General features: G+C 32.7%; 3 protein-coding genes across 3 annotated transcripts; all 3 read left to right on the top strand.

Annotated features, from left to right (window-relative positions):
• Positions 1 to 1671: 1671 nt before the first annotated feature.
• Positions 1672 to 5643, top strand: LOC145591409 (amino acid permease 8-like). Its single transcript, XM_081647849.1, has 7 exons — positions 1672 to 1897; positions 3545 to 3778; positions 3865 to 3958; positions 4045 to 4262; positions 4357 to 4496; positions 4599 to 4826; positions 4923 to 5643. Exons 1-7 carry the CDS (start codon positions 1804 to 1806, stop codon positions 5346 to 5348), a joined length of 1434 nt encoding a protein of 477 aa, XP_081503975.1. The 5' UTR covers positions 1672 to 1803; the 3' UTR covers positions 5349 to 5643.
• A 3717-nt stretch (positions 5644 to 9360) lies between these two features.
• On the top strand, positions 9361 to 13787 carry LOC145593003 (amino acid permease 8-like). The gene is made up of 7 exons (XM_081649519.1): positions 9361 to 9616; positions 11699 to 11932; positions 12119 to 12212; positions 12313 to 12530; positions 12626 to 12765; positions 12872 to 13099; positions 13259 to 13787. Exons 1-7 carry the CDS (start codon positions 9502 to 9504, stop codon positions 13682 to 13684), a joined length of 1455 nt encoding a protein of 484 aa, XP_081505645.1. The 5' UTR covers positions 9361 to 9501; the 3' UTR covers positions 13685 to 13787.
• Positions 13788 to 15916: 2129 nt separating this feature from the next.
• On the top strand, positions 15917 to 19799 carry LOC145593004 (amino acid permease 8-like). The gene is made up of 7 exons (XM_081649520.1): positions 15917 to 16179; positions 17710 to 17943; positions 18059 to 18152; positions 18259 to 18476; positions 18560 to 18699; positions 18952 to 19179; positions 19345 to 19799. Exons 1-7 carry the CDS (start codon positions 16062 to 16064, stop codon positions 19768 to 19770), a joined length of 1458 nt encoding a protein of 485 aa, XP_081505646.1. The 5' UTR covers positions 15917 to 16061; the 3' UTR covers positions 19771 to 19799.
• The last annotated feature ends 716 nt before the right edge of the window (positions 19800 to 20515 follow it).

Consider the following 20515-nt stretch of genomic DNA (forward strand, 5'->3'; position numbering starts at 1 on the left):
CTCTTAATGTAACATTACATTTGTCCCTTCAAAATTGGATACACTGATTGATTAAAAATTGAAATGGTTTTGTTGTTTTATAAAAATATAAAAATTTTACTTCTGCAAACAAAAAATTATAAAGTTTGAATTTTCTAAGGTCCACTAGGACCACTACATTTTATTCCTCCAAATTTGGATACAATGATTGATTAAAATGGTTTTGTTGTTTATAAAACGTTTATTCTTTTTATTTAAATAAAAATATTATCTAAATATTTAAGGTCCACACTTGAGAGTATGATTTGAATTTCTAATCTTTTTTATTTTGACGGAGACTCGAATTTTTATCTTAAAATGACAGGGTCAGTTTATCACCATTTTCAATTTTTCATCAAGCTTGTTTGGTTGATTTTCAAATCTGTAAATTAGATTGTAAATTTGTATAAGCCCAATTTAAGGTACCATGTAGAAGCCCCTATTAGCTTAGGTTAAGCTAAGATTTATCTTGAATAATTCTTTGAATACAAATTTTAAAAATAAAATAAAAAAATCGGGTGTACATGATTTTTTTTATTTTTATTTTTTTATTTTTATATAAATTAGAGTTACCTTGATATATATAAATAAAGGTTCCGTATGTTTTATTAATTAAGTTACTCTCTTTAAAATTCGGAGTAGTTTAATGTGTATTTTAGTGTATTACTCTTATCAAAAGGTATGTGTATTACCTTAGCTTTATAAAACTTTCCTATAATTTATTTACATTAAAATCATATCAGATTAAAGTTGCCTCAAATTAAAAAAAGGGCGGAAGTTACCCTAAATTGACTAAATGTTATGGTAAATGTGTTCAATAATTATTACAATGTAACTAATATTATCGTAAATTAGATGTACACATTTTTTTTTGTTTATAATCTAACATTGATAGAATATAAAATATATTTCTAGGCTTCAATTAACCATCAGCTTAAATTTTTGATTGAGTTGGTCATTTAATATAGCATCAGAGTCAACGTGACATAAATGTCACATGTTAAAATCTCATTCACCCTCGCTTATTAAGTGGAATATTTCGTGCAAGATATGCTGAGGGCCCATGTTGCATCCACATTTCAAGTCCAAAGAGCTCTTGTGTGAGGGGGCGTGATAGATTATAAAACATATTCAAAGCCTTAACCATCAGGTTAAGCTTTTTGTTGAGTTGATTTTTTAACAATTTTGATCCCATGAACTAACCCACATGTGAGTGAAAGTTTTTGTCCCACATTAAAAGAGTGTAAAAGTATTGGAAAGTGTATCTCACATTGAAAAAACAAGAAAGTTGTATCCACTTTTTATGTAAGGCTAAAGGGTTACTCTCCTTATTGCCATATGGTTTTAAGGTACGTGGAACTTCCTTAGACTTGTAAAATAGACACTGATAATAGATGTAGCCCAGACTCGTTTATCAAATATTTCCACGTGTTGTAACGTACCACATAACTTATAAGCAACGACCCAGGGCATATTTCTAGTCACTAGTTTTTTTGTTTATGTTTGTACCCTCCACCATGACTGGTTGAGAATTCGTACCTTACTACGTTATCTACTCAAGCAAGATCGAGTGCGCATGCAAGAGCTACAAATCTCTTCTATGTCCCCACTCAACGGGCAAAATATATAGGTATCGTGCATGATTGATCAATGCATTATAATCCACAATAAATACTTCCTAGTTTGTTTAAAATGATTTTATTGAACTTATATATTACGAAATATTAGTATATTATTGGACTTACCTAATAACCTTGCTTTAAAAGTTTAGGGAAGAAATATAAAATGAGAGGCACAGAAGATGCTGTTGATAACAAGTTTTCTAATGGTGATGATGAAGATCAACTATTTGATGATGATGGCAAGCCCAAAAGAACTGGTAACATCTTTTTTTTTTTTTTTTTTTTCTTTTTCTTATATTATTTGATTGGTATTTATGCCATTCAATTCTCCTTGAATCACTATGTATGTACGATTTTAATATAAGCTCAACCATATTCTTTATGAATCGGAATAAGGCTTTGTTGTTGTAGTTGTAGTTGTAAGCTCAATTCAAGCTTGAGACAATAGGTTGGGATAGTGCCTATACAACTTGAAATCACAAAAAAGGATGGAATATACTTGTAGTAATTATTATTATTGTATGAAATGTCATTAACAAGTAATATTACAAAGGTATCTTATACTGCCAAATAGTAGTTCGTGGACATTCTTAATGATACTTGTATGTACTTCGTACTCCCTGTAATCTTTTTTTTTTTTTGGTATCCATCTAAAATTAAAAAAATGAATCTTGATTATAAAAACATTTAAAGTAATAGAGATTTTTATTTTACAGTAAAATAGTCATATATTTCTAGTAATATGAAAAAGAAAAAAGGGGACAAGAATAAGATAATAATAATAAATGTGTGTTTGAAAATAGAGAATGATGATTTAAAATTAGGAAAATTCAATAACTTTTACATGTGATCTATTAATTTAATGTTACGTGTGTGTTTTGTCTTTAGTTATCATTTTGAGTTTAATTTTTAAAAACATCAGTACCTCACTTTGTTCTAAAATAATTGATAAAATAACAAGGATTTTGCTATTGAGCACCTCTTGAGGGTTAGGTAACAATTTAAAATAATTTCTAAAATAGTTTTAGTTTGGAATGCATGCCCAAATCACTCATTAATCGGTGTAATAATGTTTATTCTATTTTTTTTTTGAAGTAATTTTATCCATCACCCTGCCCTGGGGCTTTTTTTTAGCTTTTTATTTGCCAAATAACAAAATGCTGTATTTTATAAAAACCTTTTCCTCCCCATATTCTCACATATTTTATCAAACTTAATTGTCTCATGTTGTTTTATGTTTTGTTGTTATTATTTGATACCTAAGATTTAACTTTCGTTGCCACATTTTTTTTTTAATTCGAAAGAAATATTTACCGAAAATTATATTTACTCCGTATATTTTAATTTTATTTTAGACATCTGTGAATTTATTTAAGGTGATATCAAATGGTTATAATAAGTTTTTATAAATTTTTATAAATAATATAAAAAAATATATATTTTAAATACTCCGTGTTATAATATAATTATAGCAAATTTATAAACAGTTTAGGTCTAATACAGAAAATCAAAAACTCAAATTAAAGAGCCCGTTTTGTGTGCGGCTAGTCACACCATATGGTCATTTGTAAAAAAGTGAAGTAACCCCTGTAATACTGACTAAATAACCCTTTAACATTGACTGAGTAACCCCTTTAACACAAATCGAGTAACCCCTATAACATTAATTGAGAGACCTTAGTAACACTAACCAAGTAACCCCTATAACACTAACAAAGTAACCTCGTAATTGACATATTTTTTGCAAAGTTTCCTATAGTATTAAGTCAGATTATCCCAACATCCTAATTTGATATACTCCATAACAAAGTAATGTCAAAATGCTAAACCTATGAGCTAGTATATATAATATGCTGCCTTTCGAGTGTAGATTAAATCATCTTTGTTGGTTGATAATACTGCAGGAACTATATGGTCAGCAAGTGCACACATTATAACATCAATCATAGGCTCCGGAGTTCTTTCACTAGCATGGGGCACGGCACAACTTGGATGGGTAGGAGGACTCGTCACACTTATAACATTTTCATGTATCGCATTTTATACTTCAAATCTCCTAGCAGATTGTTACAGATCCCCTGATCCTGTCACCGGAAAGAGAAATCACTCGTACATGGAGGAGGTCCGCGCCAATTTAGGTACAATCATGTACACGGGTTACAACACGTACGACCTTGGTTCATCAAATAATTTATTTAACTGACCTTAAGTTTTTTATCATTAGGCAGAATAAACAGCATTGCTTGTGGGATACTGCAGTATGCCAATTTAAGTGGAATGGTAATTGGTTACACGATTACTGCATCAATAAGCATGGTGTAAGTCCATCTATTACGAATTTACAATGAAGATATATAATTGCATCAAGCTAGCTAATTTACGTTCATTGTCGAAAATGTTGCAGGGCAGTGCACAAGTCTAATTGCTTCCACAGAAAAGGGCATTCTGCTTCGTGCATGTTTAGCAATAATCCTTATATGATTGGTTTGGGAGTTTTCGAGATCTTTTTGTCACAAATTCCCAACTTACATAACCTCACAATTTTGTCAGCTATTGCCGCGGTTATGTCTTTTGGGTATTCCTCAATAGGCATTGGACTTGCTATTGCTACCATCATCTCAGGTACAGAGTAAATGAGTAATCTACCTTTTATAGCGCGATAAGCTGATAACTAATTGAAATTTTTGTTAGTTATCACATTAATTTGATTGTGCAGGCAAAGGAGGGAAGACAACCTTAACGGGAGTAGAGGTAGGAATCGATGTAACAGTTGCTGATAAAGTATGGAGGGCATGTAGAGCCTTAGGAGACATCGCGTTTACTTACAGTTTCTCTGCAGTCCTTGTTGAAATACAGGTGAATATATGTGCATTTGATCTGTATTTCAATAAAAATTTACCACGATTTTTTCTGATAATGTACAAAATTTACATTAGCATTTGGTTATATTGACCTCAGGATACGCTAAAATCAGAACCACCAGAGAATCAGGCGATGAAGAAGGCGAATGGGATATCATTGTTCACTGTCACAGCCTTTTACATGATGTGTGGTATCTTAGGCTATGCTGCATTTGGGAATGATGCACCTGGTAACATGTTAACTGGGTTCGGGTTTTACGAGCCTTTTTGGTTAGTAGATGTGGCCAACATTTTCATCGTTGTCCATTTGGTGGGTGCATATCAGGTATATATAAAATAAATTAACTTATTATACACTCGGGTGTACCTGTTATATTTATTATATAGTGTGTTGAACTCAAATATTTGTATGATGGGTCAGGTATTTACTCAGCCCGTGTACTTATTTTACGAGACATGGGCCCGGGAGAAATGGCCCAACTCAACATTTGTAAACAAAGAGTACCCAATCAAAATTGGCAACAAAACAGTGTTAAGCTTCAACTTACTTAGGCTAACTGGAAGAACCATATTTGTGGTGATAGCAACCATATTGGCAATGGCAATGCCCTTCTTCAATGACTTCCTCGCGCTACTCGGAGCAATCGGGTTTTGGCCACTGACCGTATATTTCCCGGTGCAGATGCATATTTCTCAAAGAAAGATCAAACGAAGTTCAGTGAAGTGGTGTGTGCTCCAACTGATCAACTTCTTCTGCTTGCTTGTTTCCTTGGCTGCCGCTGCTGGGTCTATCCAAGGAGTTGGAGAAACTCTTCGTAAGTCCAAGCCATTTCAGTATAAAGTTTAAAAGTACAAAACTTTGATTTTATTTTTTTTTGTCTTTTAAATTGTAATAATATGTATAGAGTGATTGTTGATTGATGCTCCTAAAATCATTGTAGTTAAACATGTCAATGGGTTTGTTTAATGAACATGTTTTTAATAAGTTGATTTCTTGCTATAATAAGGAATTTATGTAGTGGGTCACATAGTGGTTTGTGTACCTAAGTTTTAAATAGGGTAATTAATTAATTAATAGGATGTAATCCGTACTTCGCTTGAATAACCCTTATATGTTGATGTAACTAGTTCATTTAATTATATTTTTGACGGATTATATCCAAGACCTGAGATCAAATCTCGTCTATATTTATCCTCATATGTAATGACCCATATTTAATGGAATCTAAAATATCTATAGCTTAGTACATGGTCAAAAGTTGATTCAAAGAAAGGTAACACTAAATCTATAAAAATGTGCCCTAATTTCCCCACTACACTCCCACTCACAGTCACCAGACCAACCCACTGCAGCTTGCTGTGGCTGCCAAAGTGAACCAAGCTTGAGAGCAGACTTAAATAAAATAATATTGCATTAAGCATGCTTTAAGATCACAATTTACGTACTACTATTTAATTTCCTATTACCTAAAAAGATGATCAACTATTTTGTTCCTCAAGATTATATCAAAACCCAACTGTAAGTATGTAATTAAAAGATGCTTGCCAAATTATAAAGTGTAATTATTACTAATGGTCCCCTTAATACAATTTCAATGGACCAAATTATAGTGTTAATGTGTTATCACTATTATCATTCCCAAATTAATTGTTTGATTAACATAGTCTTTACTAATTTAGGATGTAACATGATTAATAAAAATAAATTATTTTAATAATCATAGAAATATAGGATCACTTGAACTATTATTATTTTGGAATATTAAGTTATGAATAGTGAACGCGCGTAATGAGTAGAAAGTTATAAACTGGGAAATCTAATTGATATATTGAAACACAAATTAAGTATTATACATGTAACTTTTTATGCGAAATATTCTAAAACAGTATTTCGTATACGAAATTATGATATTATACATGTAACTATTTATGCGAAATATTCTAAAACAATATTCCGTATACGAAATTATGATTTTTAACTTTTCAATAATAATAAATAGTTAGAGTACTTCTAGCTTTAGTTGTACTCTAAAGCTATCGTTAATTGATATAGTCAATTACTCAACATGGGTCATCCCCTTCAATTAAAATTAGAGAGTGTTAGAGTGCCGAAAAAATAATCTGGTTTTGTTGGACATTGAAGAGATAGATTGAGAATGGCCAACATATAACGCTTATCATCAATTAATTTTACGGCTATTTCATCAAATGCCGCTTTTAAAAATTCACCAAATGCCATCGGACTTTTCAGAATTCACTAAATGCCACTCAGTTTTTAAATAATTCACCGAATGCCATTAATGACTAACTCCGTTAGTCATTAAAGCTTAATCATGACACATGTGGACACGTGTCAATCGGTTATTGGTTTAAAAAATATAAATAAAATTAAAATTAAAAAAACTCTAAATCCTAACCCAACCCAGCCCCACCACCGTAACCACCTGCCAAAGCCAACCGCCGGATGTCCTTGACCTCCTGCCGGAACCCCCTAACCTTCCGCCGGAACCCCCTAACCTTCCGCCGGAATCCGCCGGAACCCCCTGACCTCCCGCTGGAACCCCTTAACCCCATCAAAACCGTCGACTCCACTTAATCCCCATTTCCTCCTCCCGAAAAACCACCCCAACCACCGCAACCATCTCATGCAATGTCCAAAACTCTGCCTACCCGACTCCAGCACCCATCCGCTGACCCACAAAACTCCGTTTACCCGACGATCCCTGCGCTAATACCCACCCCAGCCCCCGCAACCACCTCACACACCAACACGACGCATCACCAAGCCACCGCAACCGACCATGGAAACCCAGAATAGAACCCGATTGTGGAAACCCTTCACCCTCTAATGGCCGAAATCAACCATGGAAATCTAGAATGGTCGATTTCTATGGTCGATTTCGTCGTTTCAAGGGTGGAGGATAGGAGGAGTGATTTTGCGCGGTGGTTGGAAAACGCTGGGTGTTTAAATCAAAGCTCGTTTTGGTGGTATTTGGGGTCGGGGCAGGTTGTGTGGGTGGTTTTGGGGGTCGACGGTGGGTCAAGTGGGGTGCTAAAGGGTCAATCGGCCGTTTTTTGGTGGTTAAGGGGGTGGTCGGTCGTTTTCCGGCGAGATAAGGGGAGGGGCTAGGGTTTGGCGGTGGTGGGAAGGTGGTTGGGAAATTTTTGGGGTTTTCTTTTGTTTTTTTTATTTAATTTTTTTGTTTTTCTTTTAATTTTTATGAATTAAAATAAATAGACCAATCATATCATGACATGTGTCATGAGTAAACCCTAATGAGTAACGGAGTTAACGACCGTTAGTCATTAATGACACTCGGTGAATTATTTAAAAACTGAGTGACATTTGGTGAATTCTGAAAAGTCTGATGACATTTGGTGAATTTTTAAAGTTCTCAGTGGCATTTGGTGAAATAGCCGTTAATTTTAAGATGAAACTATGCTAAGCTTATATGTATGTGGTCATACTCTCCTTTAACGTGGGTTTATGCTCAATCTAATGAAGTTTATCACATACGATTTACTTTTGTCTTTTTGATATATTCTAGCTATAATGTTCCAAATGCCAACTTTATTTGCAAAGTTAATTCATGCTTTATTAGATGAAAAGATATTGGGAACCTTAAAAAGTAGTAAAACCCTTTAGTTACAGCCTATAAAGTCCATATCAAATGATAAAACAGAATTTTAGATGAAGAAAAGGTTATTATTAAAGCTAATCAAATATCATAAGAAATAAAGATGCTTCAAAGTTTGATATCCTCACTTTGTAGAATTGTTGGTCGCACATACACACCGTTGAACGAATTATTTGTAACTTTTTCTTTTTGTTTATAATTTAAGATAATTCATGACAACTAAGTGATGACTAACTACATGATATAATGTTACTTTTGACAATAACAAATCTAAAATATTTTGTTTCCACGAAAAGTAAAATTGTTTTCAACATTTCGTCCTATCCACCCACACCAAATATGCAGTGATTGGTCAATTGGTAACAACTCACAAGTCAAAACTCTCAAGTTATGAGAATTAGAGTACTTCTCGTAAAAGTAACCTCCTTTTACTGAAAGTGCGTGCGTAACATCACTATATCAATGTGAAAGGTTAAGGTTTATATTTTCTCCGTTTTTAAAAGTTGATCTCATTACATTTTCTAGTCGAAATTCAAATGACATGAAAATGAATTTTCATTAATCAACAAAGTATAATATAAGATATACTCCGTAATATCATAATTCAGAGTATATTTCAAAAAGTAATATTCAACTGTTGGTTGATGGTGCGGTGATAAATGTGTGAGCTTGTAAAATAAACAAAAAAAAGTTCAAATAAATTTGCAAATATAAAAGAAGAAATATAAATAAGTGTGGTAGCTTTAATTTGTTTTCATTTAAAAGGTACTCTGTACTAACTTTTTTCAAAAATATAGGGGATTTCAATTAATGAGATCATAAATTAAAGATATTTGAACCAAATTAATGAGATACTTTCACACTAATCATGATACTTATTGGCTTGGTTTTAAAACGTGACAACTATTTAGGTGTAAGTTGTGTGACATTTATACTTAAGTCGCCAGATTATAATAATTTCCAATCACTATATAAGACGACTTAATATTACGAGTACTCCGTAATAAATTACTTAAGGACGAGTTAAAAATACATATGTCACCATGTTTAGGGACAAGCGGTATAATAATTGAATATTGCATTGCATTGTGTTGTAAATATTAATATTTGTAAAATACTTGCAAGATTAAAAAATTAAAAAAGACACTTAATTTAGGAGTTTCATATATAAGTAGCACAAGAGCCTAGTCACAAGTGACTAACAGTCTCTCCCACTTTAAATATAGGGAGAGAGTAAAGTGTGTGAAAGAGCAAGAGTATTTTTCCTACCTAAATTATTTCTCAAATTATTGTAGGGCAATAATAAATTGCCCTCTTAATTTTGTAAATCCAGATTTTGGTATATTTTGTGGTTTTTCCAAAATGAGAGGTAGAAAAGATGAGGAATTCCAGCAAGGTGGTGTTGATTCATTGGCTACTAATTACAAGTTTGCAGATGATGAGGAATTTGATGATGATGGCAAGCCTAAAAGAACTGGTACGTATCTTCTCTTTTACTTGGTTTTCTACAACCTTTTTTCGGTACATTTTGTTGTGCCTACATACTTTTAATAAGAGTGGCAGAAAATAAATGTAGTTGGAATTTGATCCTAAGTTGTATCTATGTGATATGTTATGAGTTACTTTGTATCCCGTAGTTTTCTCGTTAACACCATTGTTTTTTTTGTTATGAACATGTAATTTGGGTTGGACTTTGCTAAGTTTTACACTTTTGACATGATGCCAAATTGTAATAAAGTTTACAAAATTTTGTCGAGATGTTAGCTAACTTAATTCCTTCGTTGGTGTCATGAAAGAGGATTTAAGCCTCGATGATTTGTCTTGAGTTGTGAGTGATATTTATAATTTCTTCCTCTATTCCCTTCAGATAGTCCAATTTTTTTTTTTTTTTTTTTTTTTTTTTTTTTTTTGTCAAACATTAAAGACGTTTGTAAATTCCAATTAATCTAAATATTTCACAACGTGGTTATATGTATGATCTTGTTTGATTAATTTGATTTATACATACGTAGTATACATTTTTTATCATCAATTTTTTACGAGTAAAAATTTTACATGTACTGAAATAAAATTATACGGTTTATAATGTGTTTTGAAGATTAATAATAGTCAAATTTAATAGTTTTATTGTTTTACAGAATAGTGGGAACATATTAATTATTTCATACTTACATGAACAAGTGGTGTTGTAAGTTTGTGTAACAATCAAGGTGTGAAGGAGATTATATAATTTTTTTTTTTTTTTTTGAAACAAATCAATTCATTAATAAATAGGTTGTATATTTCAGCGATGTGTGCGAGATATACTTTGTAATTAAGAAAGGAAAATAATTTTTCTAAGTTAAAATAATTATTGCTAAGACAATTTTAGGAATTGATAAGTCTTGGCAGCGATAAATATTGCCTTATACTCCGTAAAAATCTTTATCTTTCACAACCTGGCCTCCTTTCACATGTATATAGACTTGTCCATATAAAAAAATATAGTGAGAATTTGAGAGAGTATGAGACTGGTAGCCGAGCGAAGGTGGCTGGTATGGATCGTATGGTTGTTAAGGAGAGGGGGTATATTAGTCTTATTACTTTTAACAATAATTTGTCTTATTACTTTTTTGAAATAAATGTGCCTTATTACTTTAATTAGAAGGATAAAAAGGAATCATATTTCCCTAATTTGGGAAGGATTTTTAATTACTTTATTAGTCTTAAACACCTCATGCTCAACTCATTTAAGTACACTTTAATGCAATTATCACCCAATTTTCCCAAACATGAAATTGATTCTCCAAACAAAACCAATAATTAAGGGTGCATTTTATTTACAAGTACCTGATTTTACTTATTTTATTTTATCAAAACTTGTTAGACTTATGTTTGGTTATAAAATGAATTTTTATAATCTTTATTAACTTTTATTATAATAACTTATTTATCACAACCCCTTATTATAATAACTTATTTTTCACGACCCCTTATAATAACTAATACTCCCTCCGTGTTTTAATAAGTGTTCATTTTGACCGGCACATAGTTTTAGCCAATTTAATTGACTTAAATAAAATAAGAGGTAAATGGGGTAGTTGGAGTATTAAAAAATTAATATGTATAAAAGAAATATAGTGGGGTTAATACTTTATTAAAAAGTAATGAATGTGAGAAAAAAGATATATTAAAAAAAGTAGTAATGGATTTAGGGCCTGTTCATATTTACTTAATTTCAGTTCAGTTCAGTTCAGTTCAGCTCTTAATTTCCCTCTCACATAAAATATTCATTTCAGCTCAATTCAGTTCAGTTCCAATCAGTTCAGTTCAGTTCAGCTCCAATCAGTTCAGTTCAGTTCAGTTCAGCTCAGTTCAGTAAATATGAACAGGCCCTTAGGGGGACCATAAAAGGAGAAAGATATAATATTTAAATGTAGTTTTTTGCCAAAAAAAAAAAGTGTAACACTTATTAAAACACGGATGGAGTAACTTTTGTTATAAAATGGAGTACTTCCTTTGTTTCCGTGTTCATATTTGTTAATGTACACGGACTTAAAAACAATTGTACAAATTGTAGGGACTGTATGGACTGCAAGCGCACACATTATAACAGCAATCATCGGCTCTGGAGTTCTTTCACTAGCATGGGGCACGGCGCAACTTGGATGGATTGGGGGGATTGCAACCCTAGTAATATTTTCCATCATCACGGGCTATACTTCCAATCTTCTTGCTGATTGTTACAGATCTCCTGATCCTGTCACCGGTAAGAGAAATCATACTTACATGGAGGAGGTTCGCGCCAATCTAGGTATAAAACTACTACACACATAGTTAATATAGTTTTTTTGCTTATATGTAACGTTACTAACGTATCATAGTTAGCAACATTTTTGTACATGTACTCGTTTTGTAGTGATAACTGATAAGTAACAATTGAGCTAGCATGCCTTACGATTTTTGGCTGATGAAAGTGTTATTTTTCGGGTTTATATAGGTAGATTGAACTGCATTGCATGTGGGACAGTGCAGTATGCCAATTTAACTGGAATGGTAATTGGTTACACAATTACTGCATCCATTAGCATGGTGTAAGTCCTATATTTTTTTGTTCAACTCTGTATTCTGTTTTCAATTTTCGATTAAAAAGTGATGATTAGAGTATGTTTGGTTTGGTTGAAATTATTTCAGGGCGGTCCATAAGTCGAATTGCTTCCATGAAAAAGGACATGCTGTATCCTGCATGTTTAGCAGCAACCCTTACATGATTGGTTTGGGGTTGTTTGAAGTATTCTTGTCTCAAATACCGAACTTTCATCAACTAACATGGTTGTCAAGTGTTGCTGCTGTTATGTCTTTTGGATATTCCTTAATTGGTATTGGACTTGCAATTGCCAAGATTGCCTCAGGTTAATTAAACTCTTCCAAATGCTGCATGATTTTGCTTTTGGAATTTTAAATGAATTCAGTAGATTGTATATAGCTTAGCTTGATACATATGCAGGGGATGGAGGGAGGACAACATTAACAGGAATTGAAGTGGGAGTTGATGTAACATCTGCTGACAAGACATGGAGGATGTTCCGAGCACTTGGAGACATCGCGTTTGCTTACAGCTTTTCTCAAGTCCTTGTCGAAATACAGGTAGTAAAACTAATTTGTGCTTCATTATGACAAAGTTCTAGGAATGTTCAAGACTTCAAGTAATTAATTTTTTTGCCTAATGATCTTGCTCATTAATTTACCTTAGGATACACTGAAATCAGATCCACCCGAGAATAAGGTGATGAAAAAAGCAAGCACAATCTCGGTATTCACTACAACATCATTCTACATGATGTGTGGCTGCTTAGGCTATGCTGCATTTGGGAATAGTGCACCAGGAAACATGTTAACTGGGTTCGGGTTCTACGAGCCTTTCTGGTTGGTGGACATAGCCAACATCTTCATTGTGATTCACTTAGTTGGAGCATATCAGGTATCACTTAGTCATTTTTTGTGTTACAAACTTGTCCTAAAAGAGTGCAAAGAGTTTATCTAGCTAGTTTAGATATGTTAGACATTATAAACATGATTTTATAGTATAATTATTAAACATTGATGAATTTTTTTTTTTTTTTTTAATATGATGGGCCAGGTATTTGCTCAGCCTGTGTACCATAAGCTCGAGTCATGGGCCAGCGAGAATTGGCCCAACTCAACATTTGTAAACAAAGAATATCCCATCAAAATAGGCAGCAAAGTTGTGTTCACTTACAACATGCTCAGGCTAATTTGGAGAACAATATTTGTGATCTTAGTAACAACATTGGCAATGGCAATGCCCTTCTTCAATGACATTCTTGCGTTTCTTGGATCACTCGGGTTTTGGCCTTTGACCGTGTATTTCCCAGTCAGAATGTACATCGCTAAAAACAAGATCAAAAGGCGGTCCATGAAGTGGTGTATGCTACAACTTCTTAACCTGCTCTGCTTCCTTGTGTCGCTGGCTGCGGCTGTTGGCTCAATCCAGGGAGTTAGCCAATCTCTTGGTTCCTCCAAGCCTTTCCAATTTAAAGTATGATTTTATTTAGGATGGCCTTTCAGAAACAATGTTTGGCAAGTGTACATGATATGTTGTCCGAAAATTAAGATGTTTGATGTTTGAAGCTAGGGAAGAACACCTTTTCTTTTGAGAAATGCAACAATTTTTATAAGAGTATCGCTAATTGCATTGGCAATTGCCTTCAACTAAGTACACTTATCTAAAATGTATGAAGAAATACAGATAATTCTCTTAGCCAAGGAGAACTATAAAGTGTCTTTTAAATTACAAAGGATCAACCTCGCAAATATGTGAAAAATAATCATCTCTCAATTAAAAATATCTTTCGAGGATCCAACAAATATATAACAATGCATGGGCTAACACAATTATATAATATGACCAGCTCGTTTTGTGTGTGGCTAACCATAATGTGTGACCACTTGTAAAAAAAGAAAGTAACCCCTATAATTTATATTAACCAAGTAACCCCTGTAATACTGACCGAGTAATCCTATAATACTGATGGAGTAACCCACCCCTTTAACATTGACCAAGTAACCCCCTATTACACTAACGAAGTAACCCTTATATGGCTGGCCATACGCGACGGTGTCACCAGCCATATATAAGAATTTGTGCAATTCTTAACAGCAAGAAATTCAATTGCAAACACATTATCTTATGCAACGCACTGTTTCGATTGCTCACATCCTCCTTTTCCTTTTCTTAGAAAACCCTTCCTCAAAAAAATTGGTAGTGCTTTGGAAAATGATTTCCCCTTTGCCCGAATTGTATCCCACTTTTTCATGCAATCATCGCTTCTTACCCTTAACTATGTAGAGTGATTTTCATAGTATGGACGAGTCATAATATATACAGTTAAAGTTTAATTAAATAATTGAGATCAGAAAGCTCAATGCACTTACAAATTATAGGAAGGTTTTATACTAAAATTAAATCAATTGGTGGTAGTAGAATATCTTCTTCTAGCTTAATGTTATATATACTTTTTTCTTCTGATCTTCTTGTTTATGAGGGGTAATTTACATATGAATAACAATGGGATTTTAACAATAGCCCATGATTTAGACCTATTTAGACCTAAAGTAACAAAATAACATTTTGCACAAGAATAAAATCTTATCGGATTTAGAAATCCTTATTCGGCACCCATAAACATGATTAATTAACACTATGAACTAGTTGACCAAATTGATATAAAATGGAGTAATAATATTCTTTTACTTTTAAGTTAAAAGCCACTCATAAGATGCTTTTAAGTTGTAATTAAATATTTTGCTACAATAATTACTAGGGAGGACCATTCTACAAGGAGAATTTTGTCAATAAATCTGATTATTTAAACAAAACAATTGATGAATAATTTCAACTTGGAGAATCATGAATATCATTAATAGTGTACATGATTTGCTTTATAATAGAATGTCCAAATAATTGAGTTGGTCGTTCATGCATTTCATAGTAGTAAAAGCGAATTTGTAAAAGCAATGGCTTATATATCAGTAGCTGTATACGGATGCTTCAAAGGATGAAACCGTATTTTTATAGATTTTTTGGTCACTAAATAAGTACTTCATATAAGTCTAATAGAAAATATAAGTTTATCATAGTGATAAATAAATTATATTATATACTCCGTACAAAATAACAATTTTGATATAAATCAACTAATTTTCAATAAAAGCGGACCTCATCTCATAGTTGAAGTTGACTGGTATGCGATTAAAGTTATTTAACATTTGATATTTACATGATTCTTTCCAAATAAGTGAAGATAATTAATTTTGAAATTTTAATTACCTCTCATAATGTATATGTATATGTAGGTGCATAACATTATTGAAAAAAAAAAAAAAAAGCTAAAAGGTTAATGCTCAATGTATATGGTTGACTATATATATATATTACTAGATTTATTGCTATTATTTTTATTAAATCTCTAAAAGAGTTATTGCAAAATAAAAATATCATAAATAAATAAATTTGAGGACACACCTAGTTGTGAGTTTGTGACATGTATCGTTGCTAATTTGTCTTTTCCATAGTAATACACAAAGTATGATGTGTATATAATGTCATGTACGGAGTAAAAGTTAAATTTTACAACTCCATATTACTAGTACGGTAACAATATACTACTTTGTATTTTATATGAAAAGGTTGAAAGTAAATATAACAATTTATAATTATTGGAGGCTTATAAATAGTACTGGTATGTTTCTGGCAATAGAATAGTGGAAGAAAAACACTCCCTCTTTTGAGTCAATTACAAATCTAGCTAGTTTTCATAATTGGTTGTCTTTCACCATTTCACTCTTTCATTTCTTTGGCTTCTTACCAACTTACTACAACACACTAATTTAAAACTGCTTCCCCAAATTTTATTTTTCTAATGGGAGACCCAAGAGATGAAGAATTCCATCACAAAGATGGTGTCGTACCGCCTTCTATTTACCAAATTCCATATGATAGTGAAGAGTTTGATGACGACGGCAAGCCTAGACGAACGGGTACTTTGTCTTTCTCTTTTGCTTTTTTCTTTTCCATTTATCATCGAATGAACTGGCCTGACTTGAATTGAATTGTCGATGATTATGATGTATTATAAATAACTTAAATTGGTTTGTCATCCCGAATTTACAATACTCAAAACTTAATGGTATGAAAACATTAAATCATCACTTCATGCTTTTACACCATATTCATGAATGTTGTTTTGCTTAGTTTGTAATAATAGAGTGCATTGGAGCAAGACCGAGTCACTTGGTCTCACTTGTCACCTTTAATTTGCATTTCATGGTTGAGAGTTGAAACACTGTCAAAAGAGTAGGCATAGCCAAAATATTAGCTAACTAACTTCTTGCTTAAATCTGAATTGGATATAACTTGTGTCGGACCATGGTCTTAGGGACATTTGTTACATTTCAATTTTTTAGACTTTATTTTCTCCATTATTACATAGTTGCACTATTTGTGACATTTGTCTTTTTTTTTTCCTTCTATATTTATAAATTTTAATGCGTTACTTTAATCATAAGTGCCTTTAATTGTACAATGGTGATAAGTTATACTCGTGACAAGATAATACCAACATCTTACACCTGGGTGCACATAGAGGTAAATGCATCCAAGGATGGTTTTTTTTTTGTGCTCATTTTATGATTATAAAATGAACAAAAAATATTAAATGAGCAAAAAATATTAAATGAGCAAAAATATCCTTAGGTATACCTTGCATCCGAGTATATATATATACAATTCTTTTAAGATATTACTATTTTGCAAGTATAAATCACAACTCAATGATACTCCGTATGTTTTCTACTCCCTACGTCACTTTATTCATTTGGGTTACGGAAATTAAAGAATTTGAAAATTACATACTCCATAATTTGATGCTTTTTATTCATTAAAACATGTTCTCATGAGGTCATGAATATATACTCCAGAGTTGTTTCTCATAAATGACAATAAACACATGTTCTCCATGCATAAAAATTTATGTTCCCCATGAAATTTTATTTAACGTGAGCATGTATTTTAGGAATATATTGACAAATTTGGTTTATTTTCTACCAATATAATTTAGTCAACGTCTTCAAGGTTTGAACTTTAAAGAGAAATATCATGTAAAAAAGAATTAAAGGACGAAAATATCATTTACGGAGTACTCCAATGAAATTTTATTAGTCAGCATTATCAAAGTTTATCCTTCAACAGAGAAATGTGCTGAGTACTTCTGATCTATTTTTTTTTTTTTTTGGTACTAGTGAAGTAGTGAATAGTGAATAATCTGATTATGATATTATGATGCAATTGTTGCAAATAATATGAAACGGAGGTAGTATATTTGTATAAGCATAAAATTTAGCCTAAAAAAGTTTTACCCGTCATAAAAAACTCTTTTACTCAGCCAAAAGCCAAGCACTTTACAAATATTGCTAGCATCTGCAGCTCAGCTTAGTCTAAGCTAGAACACTAAATTATTAAATTCTCCAATGTTGATGTACATAATTTATCAATCATATATAATTTTACAGGAACTGTATGGACTGCAAGTGCACATATTATAACAGCAATTATAGGTTCTGGTGTTCTTTCCCTAGCATGGGCAACGGCGCAACTTGGATGGTTGGGAGGAATTGCTACTCTTTTAATATTTTCTGGCATCATGCTTTACACCTCCAACCTTCTCGCTGATTCTTACAGAACCCCTGATCCCATCACCGGAAAGAGAAACTACACTTACATGGACGAGGTCCAAGCCAATCTAGGTACAAGTGTACCAGTCTGATAAATTAAATATCTTTAATTGCGTATTAGTAAAAAAAACCAAAAAGATAATTTATTGAGACGTTTTTAACAAGATCCGTTTTTTTAACTACACAGGTAGATTCAGTTGCATTGCTTGTGGAATACTTCAGTACGCTAACCTAACAGGTTTCGTAGTAGGGTACACAATTACTGCACCCAAAAGCATGGTGTAAGACCTTCTATCATAAGCTAAATCTTATGCAACTATACAATAGCAAATAAATGAGAGAAAATAAATATAGCTAAATAAAGTAATTTGATTAAAAATATTCCAGGGCAGTCCAAAAATCAAATTGCTTCCACAAAAAAGGACATGCTGCTTCCTGCAGGTTTAGCAATAACCCTTACATGATAGGTTTCGGAATCTGCGAGATATTTTTGTCACAAATTCCCAACTTTCATGAACTAACATGGCTGTCAACTATTGCTGCTATCATGTCTTTCGCGTATTCTTCCATTGGTGTAGGACTTGCACTCGAGAGGATTATTTCAGGTAATTATAATTAGTCTGTTTTTAAGTCTTAACTCTGTTTATTTCCCCTGCTTTTCTGATAATAATTTAGCTATGTTGTGTAGGGAAAGGTGGGAAGACTACTTTGACAGGAGTAGAGATAGGTGTGGGTATATCGGCTGCTGAGAAAACATGGAGGATGTTAAGAGCGATTGGTGACATCGCATTTGCTTATGGTTTCTCTCAAATTCTTGTTGATATACAGGTAAATTTGTGCTATCCTAGCTTGATCATGTAACCATTTTTATGGACTGAAGAACGCGTTCTTAGAGTTGGAATAATACTAGTACTACCGAGGTTTAGTTGTGGCATGAGATCGATTTTCCTAGCAAAAATTACTCATAAACTTGTTATCATTACCATCATTTATTATTGTCACCTTGTGATTTCAATATTTTAAGGTCACATTGTCAAATGGAAACTATTTCTTAATCAGATAATTGTTTTACTGTCTCAGGACACGTTAAAGTCACGTCCAGCTGAAAATAAGGTGATGAAAAAGGCAAACGCAATATCAATGTTAACGACCACAGTATTTTACATGATGTGTGGTTGCTTAGGCTATGCAGCATTTGGGAATGATGCACCAGGCAACATGTTGACCAGCTTTGGCTTTTACGAGCCTTTCTGGTTGATAGACTTGGCCAACATCTTCATCGTCATTCACATTGTTGGAGCATATCAGGTATAAAACAAAATTACCTCAACTTCAAGCACATCTCAATTTTAACTAATAAGTCACATTTGATTAAAGGCTACCTAAACAAAAATGTTGCATCGAGGCCATAATATTGTTGTTCTTTGATAAACATGTTATATGATCCTAAGAGTTTTTGCTATGATGGGCCAGGTACTTGCTCAACCTGTCTACAAGATGATCGAATCATTCGCCATCAAAAAATGGCCCAACTCATATTTTGTGAAGGCAGAGTACCCCATAAAAATAGGCAGCAAAACTGTGTTAAGTTTGAATTCTCTAAGGCTAGTTGGAAGATCAATATTTGTAATTTTTGTAACCATAGTGTCCATGGCAATGCCCTTCTTCAACGATGTCATTGCGTTCTTAGGAGCACTCGGGTTTTGGCCATTAGCCGTGTATTTCCCAATCCAAATGCACATTGCTCAACACAAGATCAAACGATGGACATTCAAGTGGTGTATGTTACAACTTCTCAACTTCCTTTGTTTGGTTGTTTCGTTAGCTGCAGCCGCTGCTTCGATTCAAGGGATTAGTGAATCTCTTCGTACAGCCAAGCTCTTTCAGTTCAAAGAATAGTGAAAACAATTACATATTTGTAAGGCAATGAAAAAGTTCATGTTTTGTATGGTCTAGTGTAATTTGTATCAAAATCCGTTATGTTGTACGCTTAGAAGCATGCTAAGAATGTGATATACAGAAATGAGTAGTTGGAGTGTTTGTGATAATGTCTACTAGCTAAATTTGTTAAAAGTCTAAATTTGTATGTACTCTGTAGTATATAACATAATCTTTATTAAAAAGTGCTTGTGTAAAATTTGGAAATTATTAAGTTATTTCATTTATCTCTTCGGAGAGAATCTTCACCATAACCGGTACAATTTTTTTCACTAATGTGCTCCTAAGATACAAGCGCATGGATAAACTTTAAACATACCCCGTATTAGTTATATTTGTACCATGTTCAAAGTATAATTGGTTGACCGGTTGTACATAGTAAATTGTCCTCTTTAAATGTCTAAAGACTCTAAACTAATACGGAGTATTCACAATCGTTGTCATCAATTTCATATATTGCCAGCAAGATTAAAAAACCATCTTCAAAGTTTATTTATTTATTTTTTAATTTTATACAAAAATCAACTACGGAGTAACATACGGTCATGACTTCATAGTATAATTCATAAGAATTGTAATTGCTCGAAGTAACGACTTGCTTTGTTCACTTTATTTTCATATATTTCAGGTATACAAAGAAGTTCAATTTAGGAAAAATAAATTTTAGTTAACGGTAACTTGTAGTTCTCATAGGTCTCTCTCTCCT

The sequence above is a fragment of the Chenopodium album genome, chromosome 18 (genome assembly GCF_948465745.1).
Source record: "Chenopodium album chromosome 18, dcCheAlbu1.1, whole genome shotgun sequence".
Taxonomy (NCBI): domain Eukaryota; kingdom Viridiplantae; phylum Streptophyta; class Magnoliopsida; order Caryophyllales; family Amaranthaceae; genus Chenopodium; species Chenopodium album.